This window comes from Scatophagus argus, chromosome 9 (genome assembly GCF_020382885.2).
Source record: "Scatophagus argus isolate fScaArg1 chromosome 9, fScaArg1.pri, whole genome shotgun sequence".
Lineage (NCBI taxonomy): Eukaryota > Metazoa > Chordata > Actinopteri > Scatophagidae > Scatophagus > Scatophagus argus.
The window spans coordinates 6,726,442-6,743,574 of NC_058501.1; the positions used below are offsets into that span (position 1 = coordinate 6,726,442).

Here is a 17,133-nt window from a genome sequence, read left to right on the forward strand (position 1 = left end):
TATCCAACCAAGCAAGCCGACTCTATGCCACAAACTTGTCATCTTGGGAAAGAAAAGAAAAAGCCCTGAAACTGTGTTCCAACTTAAATGCCAGGCAGAATATCCAAGAATTTGCAAACAAAGTTCGCAACGTGCTGTCATTCAAGCATGCAAAACAGAGTGAGCATTTCCCTGCTGAATTTTTGAAAAACTATGATAGAGGTGACTAGCATACCATGTCCAGACAACAAAGGTCAAGCTGGCCCTTAGATTATCTGGGCTAGTCTGACTATCTGAAAAAAAAAATGTTGCCCACCACTGATGTAGTTTACCTCTAGCAAGAAAATGCACCTTCTATTAACTCTAGAGTTGTCTTATTTACATGTTATGTGTTCTTAGCAGGCTTGATAATATTAGTCACCAGTTAGCCTACATTCAGAAATATTCAGAGCTGGAGGGTTTCTGAACCTCATGGTTTCACAGTGAGAACAGCATTGCTGCATCCAGACACAGATAACCTTAAGCTAACTGTTTATGGTCAGAAAATACCTCAAATTTATAGGCTAGCTGGATGTCAAACTGTTGTTATTGTCTTGTTTTCTATTTCTATTTGTGTAAAATACATCAAATGTGGCTTGCGAAGGCCTATGTCCTATCAAGTAAATTGTCCAGCTCTATTCACAGTGGAGTTTAAAGATAGTTAAAATATCAAAATCAAAATCTGAATCAAAATTCTTTTTAGCAAAAAAGATCTCTATCTCTACGATTTTTTTTTCTGCTGCAGCATCCCTGTCATTTAGGGCTACTGCGATCTCAGAGGTTTTTCAGAAGAATCTTGTCTACTGCAGTTTTAACCAGTAACAGTCATTTGACCCTATTTTCATGACTCAGAGAAAATTGGAAGAGAAAGACATCTTGTTTTCTGGTGAAAAAACTTTTTTTTTTTTTTTTACTTAAACCCTGCTATCCTAATCACTGTATCCCCATGCTGGGTGAATTTTGACTTTAACTGATCCTGATGTGTGGCAAGTTAATCTGAATCCTTCTCTGTACCAACTGTTCATAGAACATCATCTTGTATTGTCACGTAGCATCACATCTCAGAACAAGACCTACTTTGATGTGATTGCTGCTTCAGTCATGGCTCTCTAATCCAGTTTCCTATTTGACCCTCATTCTCAGCTGTGCTCCGCATGTCAGTTTCACCAAACCGTTCACATCCAACCTCCATAAACGGCTATTTTATTGGGCTGTAAGCTAATTGTCGGGTCAGTGAATATCATTTGTGAGTTGAGACAGGCAACTGGTATGCAAGAGCTTAAAGGCAGTGGTCAAATAACAATGAGGGGTTCTTCGCCGGTGTGGTCAGAACTGCTGTTTGCTGCTGGTTTCCAAAGAGCCAGGAGCATGGCATTACATCTCTGTTATCATGAGCTTTTGAAACTCAGTCTCTGAAATCACTTAGGGAGCAGCTGCTTATTATTACACTAGAGTTTGTCTGTGTGATCTTATCTCATTCAAGAATTTTTTGTGGACTACCCGGGTAAAGAAAAACACAAACGAGACAAGCAAGACTCATTGGCTGAGAGTTTTTCTGATGGGGCTCCTGAGGCATTTGAGGGAGCTATGGTTGGAGAAAAGGGATGAAGACATTTTTTTTTTACTCTGTGAGCTAGCAATGTGATGCAGTGTGATGCATAGGAAGGTCACACAAATAGTTTTTGACTGATTGATTGTAAGGGCAATGCGATACTACTAATTTCTGAACTGAAAATTGACTGTTTTTGAAATCCACTTTCATACATGTATATTCTTTTCAGTCTGCACTGGCACAAAAACAATGGACAGCTAAAAGGCTAAAACATTAACTGGGTAGTATATTCACCATTAACATTTTTGCCCGTTGTTCACTGTGTTGAAGTAAAATTTTCAGGCAGTTCAGACTAAACTCAGGTATCAGGTGCAATCTTTTAGCTATTACAAGTCATCCTCCTGGTCATAGACTTCTAAATGTATGACTATGTGAGTGGGGGATTGTCTGAATGCACCATTAGTTTCGGTCTTTCTGAGGACACTGGTATGTTTATCGCAATCTGGCCTAACGGCAATTTACGGCAGGATTTCTACTGCATTTCAGTGGTTGCAATCCAAGCAAACCTTTCAAGTCTGGACACAAGGGGCAATCTAATAGCAGTATCTCAATATCTGAGATCCAGTATTGTTATATTATAATATTTACATCAATATAAAGGCTAACTGTTAAAAAGTAAACTTAAATTAAGTTGAACTACTTCCAAGCTGTACAGATCCAGTCACAGTTTGCAAACATGCAAAGAAATATGCACCCATTGCTGGCTTTAGAGACTTTAATTTTAGGGGAAACATCTAATGCTTTATTTCCAACACAAAAGACCAGAACCCACCCAATATTTTCTCAGGACTTTTTCTCAGAGACTGTGCTTCACTTGATGAAATATAAATTTTAAGGCTTACTGTTCTGGATTTGTCCCTGCATTGCAGAAATAATGCAATAGAGCCAAAAACAATGGGAACAATACTTTCTGCAATACAGCATAACTGGAATCCCATTTACAGCTACACTTCAGCTGGATTCCAAAGAGGTCTGAGACATGGGAGCTACAGTGTTAACTGCTATTGCTGAGATGTAGCCGGGTCATAGCAATGCCTTTTTTATTACATAATACCTTTCTCTATGTCCATATATTATATTCTTGGGTCTCTACTTCGCAATAACTCCTTTCAGCAGCTAATGGGCAGGACGATATGAGCCATAAACCATATGCAGTAACTCCAGTCTTATCCACAGAGGTTCTTATCAGCCGCCCAGAAGAGGCCCCACACTAGTGTCTGTGGGTGTCAACCCACTGCTCCACAGGGAAGATTTGTAGCAATGGTCACACAGTGTGCTGCTTTATGTACAGCCAAATCTGTGTGAATGTGGTACAGTCATGCTCTCGCCTCAGTCACATTTCATAATACCTCGGTTTTAATATGCATTCCCAAGCCAAAGCATGTTCTGTCATTTTGTATCACGAGCAAGTTCTCTGGCTGAAAGAATTATGAGCTGAAAGCGGCTATCTGAGCTGTCTTTTAAAGAGAGAAAGTGTTGAGAAGGTCAGCATGGGAGCAGGGCTGCATTCAAAACTTCCTCCCTCTGGGTGTATTATGGACCCCCCACTGCTACACACACTCGAGCCACCGACCCAGTTGCTTTACCCCACTGCTGTGGGCTCTAAAGCACACAGAAACCCCAGTCGTGTTCACTGCCAACCAAAAACCAGTCTGATCAAAGCCTGAGATTGCCAATATCCTGGAAACATGGTTTGAATATCACAGCTCAGTTAGTGCCAGTGTCTTGTGCCACTAGAGACTCCTCTGTTGAAGGTAATTTTTTTGGATCACCAACTGTGATTTCTTTTTTGCATTTATAGGACTGAGGGTATTTGTTAATCAATCGCATTGTTGTATTTCTCCCAGTCCAAACATGTATATTTGGAAATATACATGTTAGGCCTTTATTTTCCAAGATTATTTTTAGTTAAAAGTACATTACAGGAATTTTCATATTCGTGATGGATGATGCATGCATGATGGGCCTCAGCCAAATAGGTATAAAGGCTGTATAAAGGCACTAATATGAGTTTTGCCACCTTTAATTGGCAGCACTGGAAGGACTCTGTCCTGATCTGCCTCTTCATGTCTCTCATTCAAGCTCTCTCTTTCCCGCTCTAATTCTGAGCTTGTGGGTATTTCCATTGCACAGTCTAACTAACAAAAGACCAGTTGCTTTTGGCGATTGAGCTTTACCAAGGGACATTTAATCATCACAACTTTACTAACTGCAATTTCAGATTTGCCAGACAATACAATAGACCCACCAAACCAAGCCCTGCTCCCATGACATTACGGCCAGCATCAAAGATAAATCAGTTTTTTTTCCTCAAAAATTGTGCATACTATAGTGTGAAGGGCTGTCTGTGCTTGACCACTATTTGAAGCTTGAGCTCTGTGTGTGTACATGTGTGTGTGCGTTTGTGTATGTGTGTACGTGTGTGTGTATGCTGGAGCTGGCTCAGCAGATGGAGGAGCCAATCCTGGTATATCACAGACTGTGTTCCTTGGATTGAAGAAGCTGGGAGGACCACTGACATATCTGTCATCCCTCTTCTCTTTCTGGGAGACGATGATTGACAGGAACACCACTTCTGCTTCACCTAGCTCTACACTGATGTGTGGGGAGCACCCATGTGGAAAAAACAGTATGCAGAGAGTTGGGAAGAACATGGCAGCTCTGGCCTCTGCCATGAACTCCTGCCATCCGCAGCTCCACATGACATGGCTGGGTGGCAGCGAGCAAGCCAGAGCTTCCATGTCAGCCAAACCCAGGGCCTAGAGAGTAGGTCAGAGCTGTTCGCCTCAACTTGGAGCCGAAGGATGGAAAAATAGGCCTTGTTTTCCCCCTCTCATTGCCAGGCCTTTTATGACATGGACACTCCTGCTGCGCAACATCAGGTCTGGTTAGCTTTTCGGAGGAGGGATGAGACTCTTGGTAGACAACCCACCTCCAGCTTAGATAACGTAAAAGACGTCTGGAACAGGAGAGATTCATCAGTCTCCATAAAATGATTGAGCACCCTTTCTTTACAAAGTGAATATTAATGTAAATAAATTGAGTGATTACACATGGTGCTGTCAGCCTGCGGAGGAACAGCAGCTGACATGAGGCTTTCAGTGTCCGTGATAAAATCGGTGGGTTCCTCATCCAGACCACAGCAGAGGGACTGGCTTCTGCCAAGCATGTGCCATTAGTTCACAAGTAACACTCAGTGACTCATCTCTCAACTTCAAATGCACTTGACATGCAAACCACATAAAATTCAAGCGCAAAATCAAACAAACAAACAAAAAAAAATGTATCAGCAATACGGGTAATGGAATAACCGGTACAGTGTTGAGCACTTCAAACTGTAGACCCTCAGTCACTTAACTGGCAGCTTTTGAAATTCCTCTCAGAGTTGAAATATTAATAGCTTTTGCTCCTTTGTTCATAATATAACTCATGGCCAGAACCAGGATAGGAGATAATGATGGTAATACGTTTAAGTACCAGGAACACCGGACCTTCAGTGGGATCTGATGACCTCATTATTTCTCATTAGTCTCCCTGAGGCACCTAGATGAAGACTTTAAAGGTGGTCCAGAGGTTAATCCTACTGGAAGAATGAACCCGCTCCCCTGTATCTGTTTCTGGAGCTGCTGGACAAGCTGCTGGACAAGCTGCCTTACTGCAGACTTGGCCAGTGATCAGTGTGGGAGCTTCTCCAGTGTCACAGATAGCCCTCACTGTCCCAGATAGCCTTTTGCCAGATAACTGGACAGAGGGATAAACGTCTGTCGTGGTGATCCCTTCCGACCCAGCTCGTTCTCTGATGACCTCTGACCCTGCAGCTTTGCCTCCCTGCATTCTAACCCCCTTGGAGCCGCGCTGATGTGTCATCCACCTCCTCCATCTCTGAGTGACATTTTTGCTTATCTTATATTTAGAAAACAAGATTTCCGAGCATTGGAGCCATTCCCTTACCACATGTGAAACTGAAACCAACACTGATGTTTTAATCAAAAACCTTGCTACTTACTACTGCTACTGCAGCTGCAAGGATACAGTGTTTTGCACATCTGCGTTGCTTGTATTCACTGTCAATAACTGAGGATTGCACAACACCGTCAGTCCTTGAGAGTACTGCCAGATGTTCCTGTTCCCTCTCTTACTCTTTTATGTTTCTTTTTTTTTGTTTGGGAGCTAAAGTCTCTCAGGTGATGACAGGTCTGGAGGGTAGAAGACAGTTTTGTGCTTTCCAATTAGCTTGGTGATTTATTAGCCAGCTCCAGGTATAGTTCATGTCTTGTATCAAACCCATTTGATTTGATTTGATTTGGTTTCACAAAAAGGTGGACAAGGAGCAAAAAATGAAATAAAGACAGCAAAATACATTTGTACCTCTGGTAAACTCGAACGCACCACATCAAAATCTCTACAGCACTATGTGACTCCACACTTATAAGACTTATGTTTGGATATATGGTAAAACGGAGCAAAAGCAATGTCATGATAAATTAAGTAATGTCAAATAATTGAATTAATGACATAAAATGATGTGAAAACAGAGGAAATTACCAAACAGATGAGTGATTTGTGGTCAGTGTATCTACATTTTTCAGAATGTGGATTACAGCTTGATAGCTGTGGGTCTATCTCCAGTCATATCTGACTGGTATGTGTGTGTTTGTGCATGTGTTTGTGTGAGTGCATATGTGTGTCCATGGTTTGTTTAGACTGGTCGGGAAAGCGTGAGACCAGAGTGAGTGGGCAGAGGCCATACTTTAGGGTTCAAAGTAAAGCGGGGAGGGACCCCCTCGTTTTGGAGGAATGTCGAGGAGGAGGCCTGATGGTTAGCTGGAGATGGTGTAATTAAGGGGTGTGATTGTGAGAACCTTCCCTTCCCCAAGCCCTGCAAGGGTCACAGATAAAAGAGCAGCCTTCAGCCCTCGTTGCTCTCACATGTAGAAAATCACAGTAGCGTAGGTTTACGCGAGAAATGCACCAGCAATAATGAGTGGTTGCGTCCCTGTGTGAGACACAATAAGAGGAGCAGATGATACCTTACCTGGGTGTGTGTGTGTGTGTGTGTGTGTGTGCGTGTGTGTGTGTGTGTGTGTGTGTGGGGGGGGGGGGGGTTGCAGGTTATAGATTGTAGTTCCTCAACATTGGAAACCTTTTGGGCAATATGGCCACATAGAGCGTCTGAGGAACATCATAAATTAGACAGCTCTGGGAGGCTCCTTCTAATCATGTGGGCCTGTGTGTCTCCCTGTTGGTGTGGTTGTTGTAATTTAGCCCTGCCTGACGTGCTATTTGCAGAGTAAGAGCTTGATGACACATCGCCGTGCCTTTCTTTGCAAGCGCGGTACTGTGTGTCATGCACAGCAGCAGGGTGTGGCGTGGGAGGATAAGTGTGCTGTTGTGTTTGCTGACTAAAATGCATCAACATTTGTTTAGCAAGGCAGCGCAAATGTTGTTGGCCCACATGCTTCCCCCTTTCCTAACCCACCTTTCCCCTATCATATCATAGCCAAAGCTTAAAGGATTCACACAACTTTCCAGCACTGTGTTCTCAAAAACAGCCTCATTCACACTTAAATCAAAACCTTTCTTCCCAATAATCCTCAGTTATGGAAAACATGGAGCAGTGTGAAGAGATAAGATATAAGATAGCATGTTAAGGAAAGTATTCAGAGGCCTAATGGGATGTATTCTTCCTGTTGCAGCATACCTTTAGTTGAAAACATGTGAGCTTGTGTGTTTGTATCCAAAGTGCACTTTTTTTTGAAAGAGGTGCTGTTGTGCTTTCACACTGTGATTTGCTCATTCTAAACAAGCAGAGGAAGAGGAAAGAAAACAAGGTTTCTGAAATACACTTTAGCTCTGGAGAGAAATGATTCACAGGACATCAGACCTTTTTGACGTGAGACAGTATAATCCCTTTGTGAACCCCCTTCCCCAAACCCCTTAGCATTCTATCAGCTCATGAGAGGGTTTCTCCGTTCCTGATGACTATCCTCTTTTTTCTCCTTCTTCCTTCAGGGTGCAGGATAGAGAACTGTGAGTCTTGCTTCAGCAAAGACTTCTGCACCAAGTGCAAATCAGGATTTTACCTACACAAAGGGCGCTGCTTTGACAAGTGCCCAGAGGGCTTTGCCCCGCTGGAGGACACCATGGAGTGTGGAGGTAGGTGAAACAGCCATGTACAACAATGGGAAGATAAAAGTTTCAAAAGAGTGAATAAACTCGTCTTTTACACTTTTCTTGACCTGTGCACAGTATTGTACCATTTCTCTGTTGGCCTGCTTATTTTGGATTTACAAAAGAAGATGGGACCACACACAAAGAGGCTATAGCACCTCAGTAAAGCTCCTTTACTCTATATTAAAGCTTGACCTGGGATCTTTGAGTTGCTTCGAAATTGCCCTCTGCTGTGGTTTCACTGCACATCACTGCATCTGCATTTCTCTGCAGAGGGCTGCGAGGTGGGCCAATGGAGCGAATGGGGAGCCTGCACCAGGAGAAACAAAACCTGTGGCTATAAGTGGGGTCTGGAGACCCGGACGAGGCACATTGTAAAGAAACCTCCCAAGGACACTATACCCTGTCCCACCATTGCTGAGTCCAGGATGTGCAAAATGGCCATGAGGCACTGCAGGAGAGGTAAGGATATAATGCAGCCATATGTTAATGTGTGTGAGAGAGATATTCTGTCAGTCAGGCCCAACTCCATCTATGTTCACTTTACACTACTCTTGTGGATATTAAAGAAAACAGCGCTCATATCCCATAGGAGAACTTTTTTTCCCTTCTCAGAGTTCCACCTGTTTCATGTAACCCTTGTAACTCACGCTCAGTCTTGTTTTTTCACCGTCTGCGTTTTTGAGGTGCGCAGCGACGTTGCATGAAATATCAGTATTTTTCCATGGCGGTCTTGTTCAAGCCAGCTCTTTTTCTGAGGTATATTTTTCCCCCTCTCCCATCTCCCTCCCTTTCCTCTGTGGAATTCTTCAAAGTACGAACTGCAGGTTTCCTCAATGGCCGTCTCTGTTTCCTCCTGTCAGCTTGAGAGATATTTGTGGTGCACACAGCATGTATGTCAGACCATTAAATGAGAAGTCAAATCTGGAATTTCTCTGTGTGTCAATACAGCTCAGGGACATATGTATATAAATATATATATATACATTAATTCTCTGAGATGGTCAAAGCACACCATTTGTGGTGATGGCACCAGTTAGCAGTGCTTTTAAAATAAATGTCTTTTCCCTTAATGTAGCCTACTTTTACATCTCTCATAAACTTTGGATTAGGATAGGCCAAGTGTAAATATTTAATTCACCAAATAAGGAAGCAATTACAGTGGCAGATAATCATTCAGGCTGTCAAAAAAAAGAAAAACATTGTTTAACAGAAAGAGGAAAATATTCTAACCTCGAAGATTTTTCTCCATTTTTGGCCTGGAGTGTCGAATGGGAGGATCCTTTCGTGAAGTGGTGAAAGAGTAAATAAACTTGAAATAAACCCTGATAGGTTCTCATATTTCAGCACCACCAATGCAGTCGCTGCTCTCTGGGTTGGAAACTGTGATTCCATGGCACATTTAGTTCCTAAAGCCCTGTCCTGTTTGTCAGGGGGATTCTCTGCACCCCCATGCAACTCTTCATGACTTTGCTGTGCCTGCTTGACCTTTTCCAAGAAACTTTATGACCTTGTTTAATTAAAATTTGGCATTGTTGTGCATGGTTACTGAGGTTAATTATCTCAGGAATGAAGTCAGATGGGAAACTGTTGTGAAGTCTAAATTGAGTGCATAGCAGAACCATTCCTCTTCAAACTGACAACAGACTCCCCATGTCCATCTTACTTTAAGCTACTGTTCCCTGGTGATGCAGCCGTTACAAAGCTCTCAGTGCAGTCCCTTATCCAATGACTGAGTTACGTTTCTGTGGAAGATCAGTGGCCTCAGCTGTGCATAAAAGTGTCACTGTATGTGCATCCTGGGACTCTCGGGGCTTGAAAAGTGCTGTGGAGGCCGGTTTAATACAGGTAAATTTCAGACTTAAGCATGTGTTGTTAATTCCCTACCACTTGACTGCAAGTGAAAAATACCCACTTGGCAAAACCAGTGAAATGCAACACTCTTCAAATAAATACAGTGTAAAAATGCAGGCCCTGATGTCAGACTTGAGGAGATCCAGTCACACTGCGTGGTGCTCGACTGACTGACACTGTAAAATAATCACTTACCGTGACTGATAGTAATGCATCAAGAGGGAGAGGTCACCCTATGAAATTTAAGTGCTCAGGAAGTGGAGGTTCAGCAACAGGCTGCAATTTGGTTTCATAACCCTTTGCCCAAAATTAATACAAATTTCAAGGCTTTTGCAAGTCATAGGTCCCTACTACTTAAAAATGCTTTGCAATGCAATATGACAAATTAAATCTTAAAACAAATTTTAGAAAGCTGTCACCTTAGTGTATAGATTTTATATTCTGAAGAAAATATAAACATAAGTACTTATAATGATCAATTGGAATTTAAGACTAAGTCTAAAAATGAACATTTTTATCAGCTCCTCTCGCTGGACACCAGACACCAATGTTTAGGATAAGCATAGGATTATATAACTGCAGACCGTAAGGATGCTGTGGATTAAACGGAGACAGAGGAAGCAGCATGTAGGTATAATGCACTATTTATGGAAATGCTTATCTGATCACATTGGCTTGCATTTCTACATAGCTACGTATTTAAATTACACTGGACGTCATTGACAGATCCCTGTCTTCAAGCTTAGCTGAGGCGCACAAGGACAATGCAAATGATCTTCTTCTTTTCCCTCTGTGTCGGCAAAGATCTAATCCCTCTGTAAAACATATACAAGCAGAGAAAGTAAAGCCCAGATAATGTCAAGAGGAGAAGCATTTTCACAGCGAACATGACGAGTTGTGTAAACCGTGTCTGATGTGTTCCGTACAAGTTGCGGATCAGTGTAAACACCGTATATCATTCGCACTGCTGGGATTCATTTGCTGTTCTCAGCCAGTGTTTGCCAGAACAGCGGTGTCCTGATAACACACTCACGAAAATTGCAGGGGAAGATTGTGTGGAACAGACAAAATATGTGGTGGTACACCGTCACAAGCGCTATTTCCATCCAACTGTCAAGCTAATTTTAAACAAACTTTTGAATTTTGGAAAAAATAAAATGGGAATTTGGTACATTTCCACCAGCTGCTTTTCACTGAATAGTTAGACAATATTTTCTAGGCAATATTTCTGTGCTCTAATTAAACTGGACAACATCACGAATGACAATGCAGGAAGGCTGCAGTGGACAGATATTTCAGAAAAACTTTTCTAAAGCTGTACTGAATAGTCCGACCTGCTTGTTTGGTAGTGGCAATGATGTTAATCAACTGCACCGTTAATTATTTGGAAAAGTGTTATTGTTATCATATTATTTCCAAAAATATCAATTGACAAGTAACCTTCCATGCAATGTCAATAAAAGTATCTATCATAATATACTGTATGTGTGTAACATAATATATAATATATAAGTTATAAATAAAATAATACTTAAAATTGTGCTAGGCAGTCTCTAGAGGAATAAGGAAGTCTTGTCTTGTGGCTGCTTCGCTGGTGTGTGTGTGTACCAGGCGTTTGCATCGTACCCTTGAGATTTTAAAATGCTCTTCTATCCTCTGGATGGTGATCTGGACAGGCTATTAACAATAAAGAGACTTTATTAATAGCTGCTTCTGCACCCCCCACCCCCCTTCTTGTGAGCTAAGGGGAGAAGTGGAGAGGAAAGGTGAGCAGCGTGATAACACTGCAGCGCCCGGCTGCTCCTTATTGATGCCATTAAGGAATTCCCTGCAGAGATTTCCCAGCAATCCCTGTCATCAGATTCACTGGTTTACAAACAGACACGTGTGACAAGTTCGATTCCTCTTTAGGTTCTATTTTTTTCCCCTGCTGCCCCTTGTTGCTTATCTATATATTTCCCTTCCTTTCCCCCAGTCTATTATAATCTGCCATGCCAGTGACATTAGATGTTGAGTAAACAACTTAAAATGTTAAAGCTCTCAAAACTCCCACTCTTAATGTAATCCCTGATTTGAGATTTAAGAGGGAGCAAAGTCCAATACAAACACTACATTGCAACCCGGGCTAATTTCCAATAGTTTTACAAATCGGCTTTCAGATTCTCAGACGGCACAAAAGTCTTTATAGTAGCAGGCCTGAGTGACATTTGTGTAGCTTTGTTTGCTTCATTTGTAGGTAAAAGTAGATTTATTTAACATGGCTAAGCCAAAACTTAACCCAGACAAGAACAGGAGTTTTACATAATGAAGTTATGGAACAGTAAATATTCATAGCTCCATAGCAAACTTTGGAACTCTGGTTTTCCAGAACAATGCAGTGCAATTTACATTTTAAATGCTTCTATGACTATTTCTACGACTGTTTCTATGAGCCCGTGAAAACTCATAGCCGCCCTGCTGACCTCTTGGAAAGAAAAAGAAGAAAAGCAGTAAGAAGCAGAGAGGATGAATAGGAAAGAAGGAACATATAATGATTACCTTTGGCCACTGGATTATGTACCTGTGCTTGGAGAGCTGCAGGCCTTTGTGGGAGTATTGATCTCCTGTGTGTGTAACCAGAGAAACCCTTTCTGCTGTAGAGCTCATCTGAGGCCAAACCCTTCATCCCATCAGTCATCTGAGTGCTCGGATCCAGCCACCACTAATACTGTCTGTCATAACTTCTGTGTGCAGTTTGTGTTTATACTGTAACTGTGATAACTACCTCTTGCAGCCATGATGCCCAGGCTATTCCCTCTGCCATCAATCTGAAACCTTGGATAAACAAGTTTTGTTACACGCTCTGTGGCGGGAGTATAGAAGAGGACAAACCCACCTAGACTCAGTTTACCACCTCATCACTCCTTCACAATATGACTTCTAAAGGCCCTGCAAGAACTTTGTCTGCATTTAAGGCCATTGAAAGTGATAGAGAGGTGGCCAGTTGTATAATTTACCCCTCAGTCACCTACAGTCTAGTCTAGTGCAAGGGACCAAAATGAATACAGATCAGCCCAGGATCGACCAGACCCAGGAGGATTTGGTTGACTGGTGGGATTTACGCCAGGTTCTGTCTGAAGCCAGTCTGGTTCTGCGGTGAATCCACAATACTGTGGACCTCCTGGCCCTCACCGTCTGCAAACCATCTGCTCCAAGTCTCTGCTCCTGTAAACCGATGCACAGAGCAACAGTGATTGCCTCAAATCCGCTCTGGAGGAAGCGCAGCCGCCTTGTCTGTAGTGCACAGTTTTTGAGACACCAAACAATTCCGGTTCCTGGCAGTCTTTACGTACTAGAAAGCACTTAATGCGCGTGCATGGATATGAGCATGTGACACACAATTTTGGTGTTTATACTTGCTGAGCCAAGAGCTTCAAGCTCTGGAGAAAGATGCCATTCACTTCTGAGCATTTTAGCTATGCACTCAGCACGATCACATCTGAGTCTGGCCTTTGTTTGGCTTGGAAACCCAACATCCAAACACATTTCTGCATGTGTTTTTGTCAGATGTAGCCTTCTGCCATCAGGCCAATGTTTTTTGTTTTGTTTTTTTTTGTTTTTTTAAACAGATGCAGGCTTTCAACTTGGGACTAATTGATCGAATGTGTTCTTCTTGTCTCACAGAAGAACTTGTGTTTGTTCAAGCCGAACAACAATTAATCTCTGCTCAAGCCACCACTCTCAAGTTTACCTAAATGCTTGAAAACAGAGGTTTGCACTTCTGTTCCTTCATGTACTTATCTCATGATCCCAATTAATGTTCCCTAGTTGTGCTCTATGGGAAGTCTGGATTTTTGGAAGGGAGAGTTGGTGCACAGATGACAAGTGCCGCTCTTTCTGCTACAGTGGAATGACAGGTGATTAATAGCAATCTCTGGCCTGGGTAATATCATGGACAATCCGGATCAGTTCTTCCCGCCAGCAGGAGAGAAGTGAGGAGCATTTTCCCAGGAAAGAAGGAGGACTCTAATTGGCAGCTGCCCTGTCATAGTGATTATGTCCTCCTCATACGCAGCCTGTTGTGACTGGGGAGCCATGGCCTAATCTTCATTTAATAAGGCTGCTCCATAGGGGCTGACACAGTAGCTGGTGAGAAGGCCTCAGAAGTACTATACTTCCTTTGGAAAGCATGGATGGCCTGGCTCTGGACACAGGGCCTGGCTTGCTGTCTCACAGGGACAAGATGACAATCCCCCCACCACACACACACACACACACACACACACACACACACACACACACACACACACACACACACACACACACACACTGCCACCATCCACTGCACAAGCTTGCATCATTCATTTTTTTAAATAAATTGTGCCAAAGTCTGGTTGTGAAGATGAAAAATCAAACAAACAAAGAAACTCAGAACAAATAGAAACATACTGTGAAAATTGTAAAGCTGAGATGACAGAGAGTATTTTGGAAGCTTTCCTCTGTTCTGTAGTGAATAAGAGTATGGGCGAAGAGGAAAGACACATCAACCTGTCATTGACTTGGCCTAGTCTCCAGCATCCCAATGCCAATGGCAGTTATGGTCACCGCTGCGGTCACAGTCGCAAATTAACACAAGTTCTGTTTCAGCTATCCCATATTTGCAAACCTCTGCCACAGATTTTTTTTTCTGTTTCTGTGCCGTGAAGTTTTATATCTCCTCTTAGATAAAAATTGATTATATCTGGGCAGACAATTACCACTTGCTTTGTGCTGATATTCTCACACTGGTTTATTTTTGCCTCTCGTGCAGTTTAGTGGTGTTAAATCTTCCACTGGAGGAGAAAGTCATTACCAGAAGTCTCTTAGACTTCTCTACCCTGGGTACATTCTTGGGGGATAGAAGATGATGTTGGAAGCTGGGGGTAGGAGGTAAGGGGGGGGTCTCTGATTAACTTCCCACTAAGCGCCCCTGCTCTCTGACCAAAATAAATATGTCTGCTGTCATTTTGTCAGCAACTGTCTTCAGAGAGCAATATTTGAAACACCCCATGATCCTGCTGGCTTTTATATGGAGAATCCATCGTCATACCACAGGCATGAGCCATAAACATGTGGAGGCCTTTCAAAGACCAGGGGGTGGAGGGATGGAAGAGGGGAGGTGGAAGAGGAGGGGTCAGCAGCACTCACTGGGGCTCCATACTCCACATTATTGTCATCTGGTCTTTTCCAAGCAGGAAGAAACAGGAGGGGTGTGAAGGCTTTTTTTTCTCACCCTTTGCCCTAGTTGACTTGTGGTTTTGCTGAACGGCTTTTTGTAGACTCATGTACACACATTAGGTAAAGCGGTCCTCTTATTTGTTTGACTCACTTTATTGTGAAGTGTGCCTTGGTAGTAATGCTCTTCCATTAAAATCCAAGCTAGCGGATGTAGATGTCTTTCTAGAGTACACTGAATAGAAGCCCATTTGACAGCCAAAAACTTCACCAGAAGTTGCTGTTTAAATTTTGCACTGTATTGGTTGTGGGCTTATGTTGTAGTCTTCTGGCAGAGGAAATGAGGCATATGGGCTGACATCAACAGCCCCATCAAAAACAGACGTACACAAACAAAGTGGCAGCAAACTGGAGGGGGAGGGAAGAAGGAGGAGGAGAAGACGAAAAGGGAAGATACTGTAGAGAAATGTTTCATGTTCTCATGCTCCACAAACGGGAGCCATTTCTCCCCACTGGGCAGTATATGGGCTGATATTGCCCGTGACATGGATCGACCATGGCATGTCATGTAAAGCACACCTTCACTGAATCTCCCTTTGGTTGGCAGCTGGACCCTGTGATATTTACAGCAGTCACGACATGGTCTATGTCTTTACAGGGATGGCCTGACACACCTTATGATGAGATCTTGGAAGTAGACTTCAACCCATTTATGAGGCTTTTGTTTTTTAATAAAATATCTGAGGTCTTGCTAGACATGTCCACTTGTGACATGTGACACTTGCTTTTAATTAGAGTTTGTGAATGTTTCCTTGTAATATATCAGCAGCCTGCCCATAGAAATTGACACAGTGGGGTGATTTTATACTAGAGCTTCAAGGGTAGCAATTTGTAAAACCTATAATGAAACCTGCTCAATTGTTTGTTTTTTTAAAAAAAATCTTTAGTGTGAATTTGGAGTGATCTATGATGGTCCAAATGTAGTTTTAGAAGCTCCTCCACCCCGAGAGGCATACAATTCTAGAAAAACATAAAACTCTGGTCTTTGTTGGAAATTTTTGGAATGGTGAAGTTTATCAAACACAGACACACAATATCATCTGTTTCTTCTCAATTGGTTTGACTTTTGTTGAAATAAGCCTCTGTGTCAGAGTTTCTCACCTCATATTTAGATAACCCAAGCTGGTGGGATCTGTTTGATTGTGCTGCATCCCTGCACCTCCTCTTTCTGTCTGCTAGACCTCCAGTCCAGCTGCCAGCTACCCTGTGGGCAGCGAAAGCTTTCATCTCCACATCTCCACCACACCAGGCAGTTGCGGATGCATACACACATAAACTTACAGACGGGCACATCCACGCAGCCAGAGTGTGAGACGCACGTAATAGATACAAACAATAAAACAGACCTCACAGGCAGAACAAGTCACATTATCTCTTTTTTGTCCCTGTTTCCATTCTCTTTTCCTGTCTCACACTCGAATGACACTCTCTCACTCATGTATCACATATCACAGTGCAGTGCTGTGTGAGGAACAGTGTGCATGTCACAGAGGAGGATGTGTTCGCGTGGCACACATTGTTCGAGACAGTGCTGCGTGCACTAGAGTTCTCCCTCTCCAGTGGTCTGGCTTGAGGAGAAGGAAGGCAAGGAGTCAAACGGGAGAGCCTGAAAACATCTGGTGCACAGTTGCACTGGCTCAGGCACCAGTAGTCCCTCTCCTCTCCTCTCCTCTTTCCACCCTCCTTCCTTCTCTTTCTCCATCATCAGCAGGCGTCTTCATGGACACATCACAGCTTTTAATTACAGTAGGTGATTCAGAGAGAGGCTGTGGCTTCTGACCCACACATATCCATGAGCGTGGACCCAGTGTACAGACATGCAGACACAACAAAATTTCAAGTGTAGGCCTGCTGGCCCCTGGATGTGTGTATGTCTGTGTTCTTGGGTGTTTTTCTGCGTGTGTTTGTGTGTGTGCTAACAGTGTCAAATACAGGGGGGATGCAGACTAAAAGCACAGCCATTATAGTGGTAAGTAGAGACCAGGGCCAACTCACCAACGTTGCAGAGTACTACTCTCCCATCGACACAAAAAACAAAACATTAAGGTGATGTCACAGGTTGGCAATTTTAGTTGAACAGAACAAATACTAGCACAAGTTTGCGACCTTAACTCATTTTCTTCTCGCATAAAATGTGAGCGCCAAACAGACAGAATGGAGACAAGACAAAAGGCCGTCTGCAGTTTTAAGCTGTTTATTTGTGAGTTGAAAGAAAAGTCAACTAG

The 17,133-nt window shown here is 42.8% G+C and overlaps 1 protein-coding gene across 2 annotated transcripts in view; it reads left to right on the forward strand.

Annotated features, from left to right (window-relative positions):
- Positions 1–17,133, forward strand: part of rspo2 (R-spondin 2) — a 56,879-nt gene that overhangs the window by 25,807 nt on the left and 13,939 nt on the right. For both annotated transcript variants that reach the window (XM_046400568.1, XM_046400569.1), the window contains exons 7-8: positions 7,643–7,786; positions 8,075–8,263. In XM_046400568.1, coding sequence (XP_046256524.1) covers positions 7,643–7,786; positions 8,075–8,263 — 333 coding nt within the window. The remainder of the gene's footprint in view (positions 1–7,642; positions 7,787–8,074; positions 8,264–17,133) is intronic.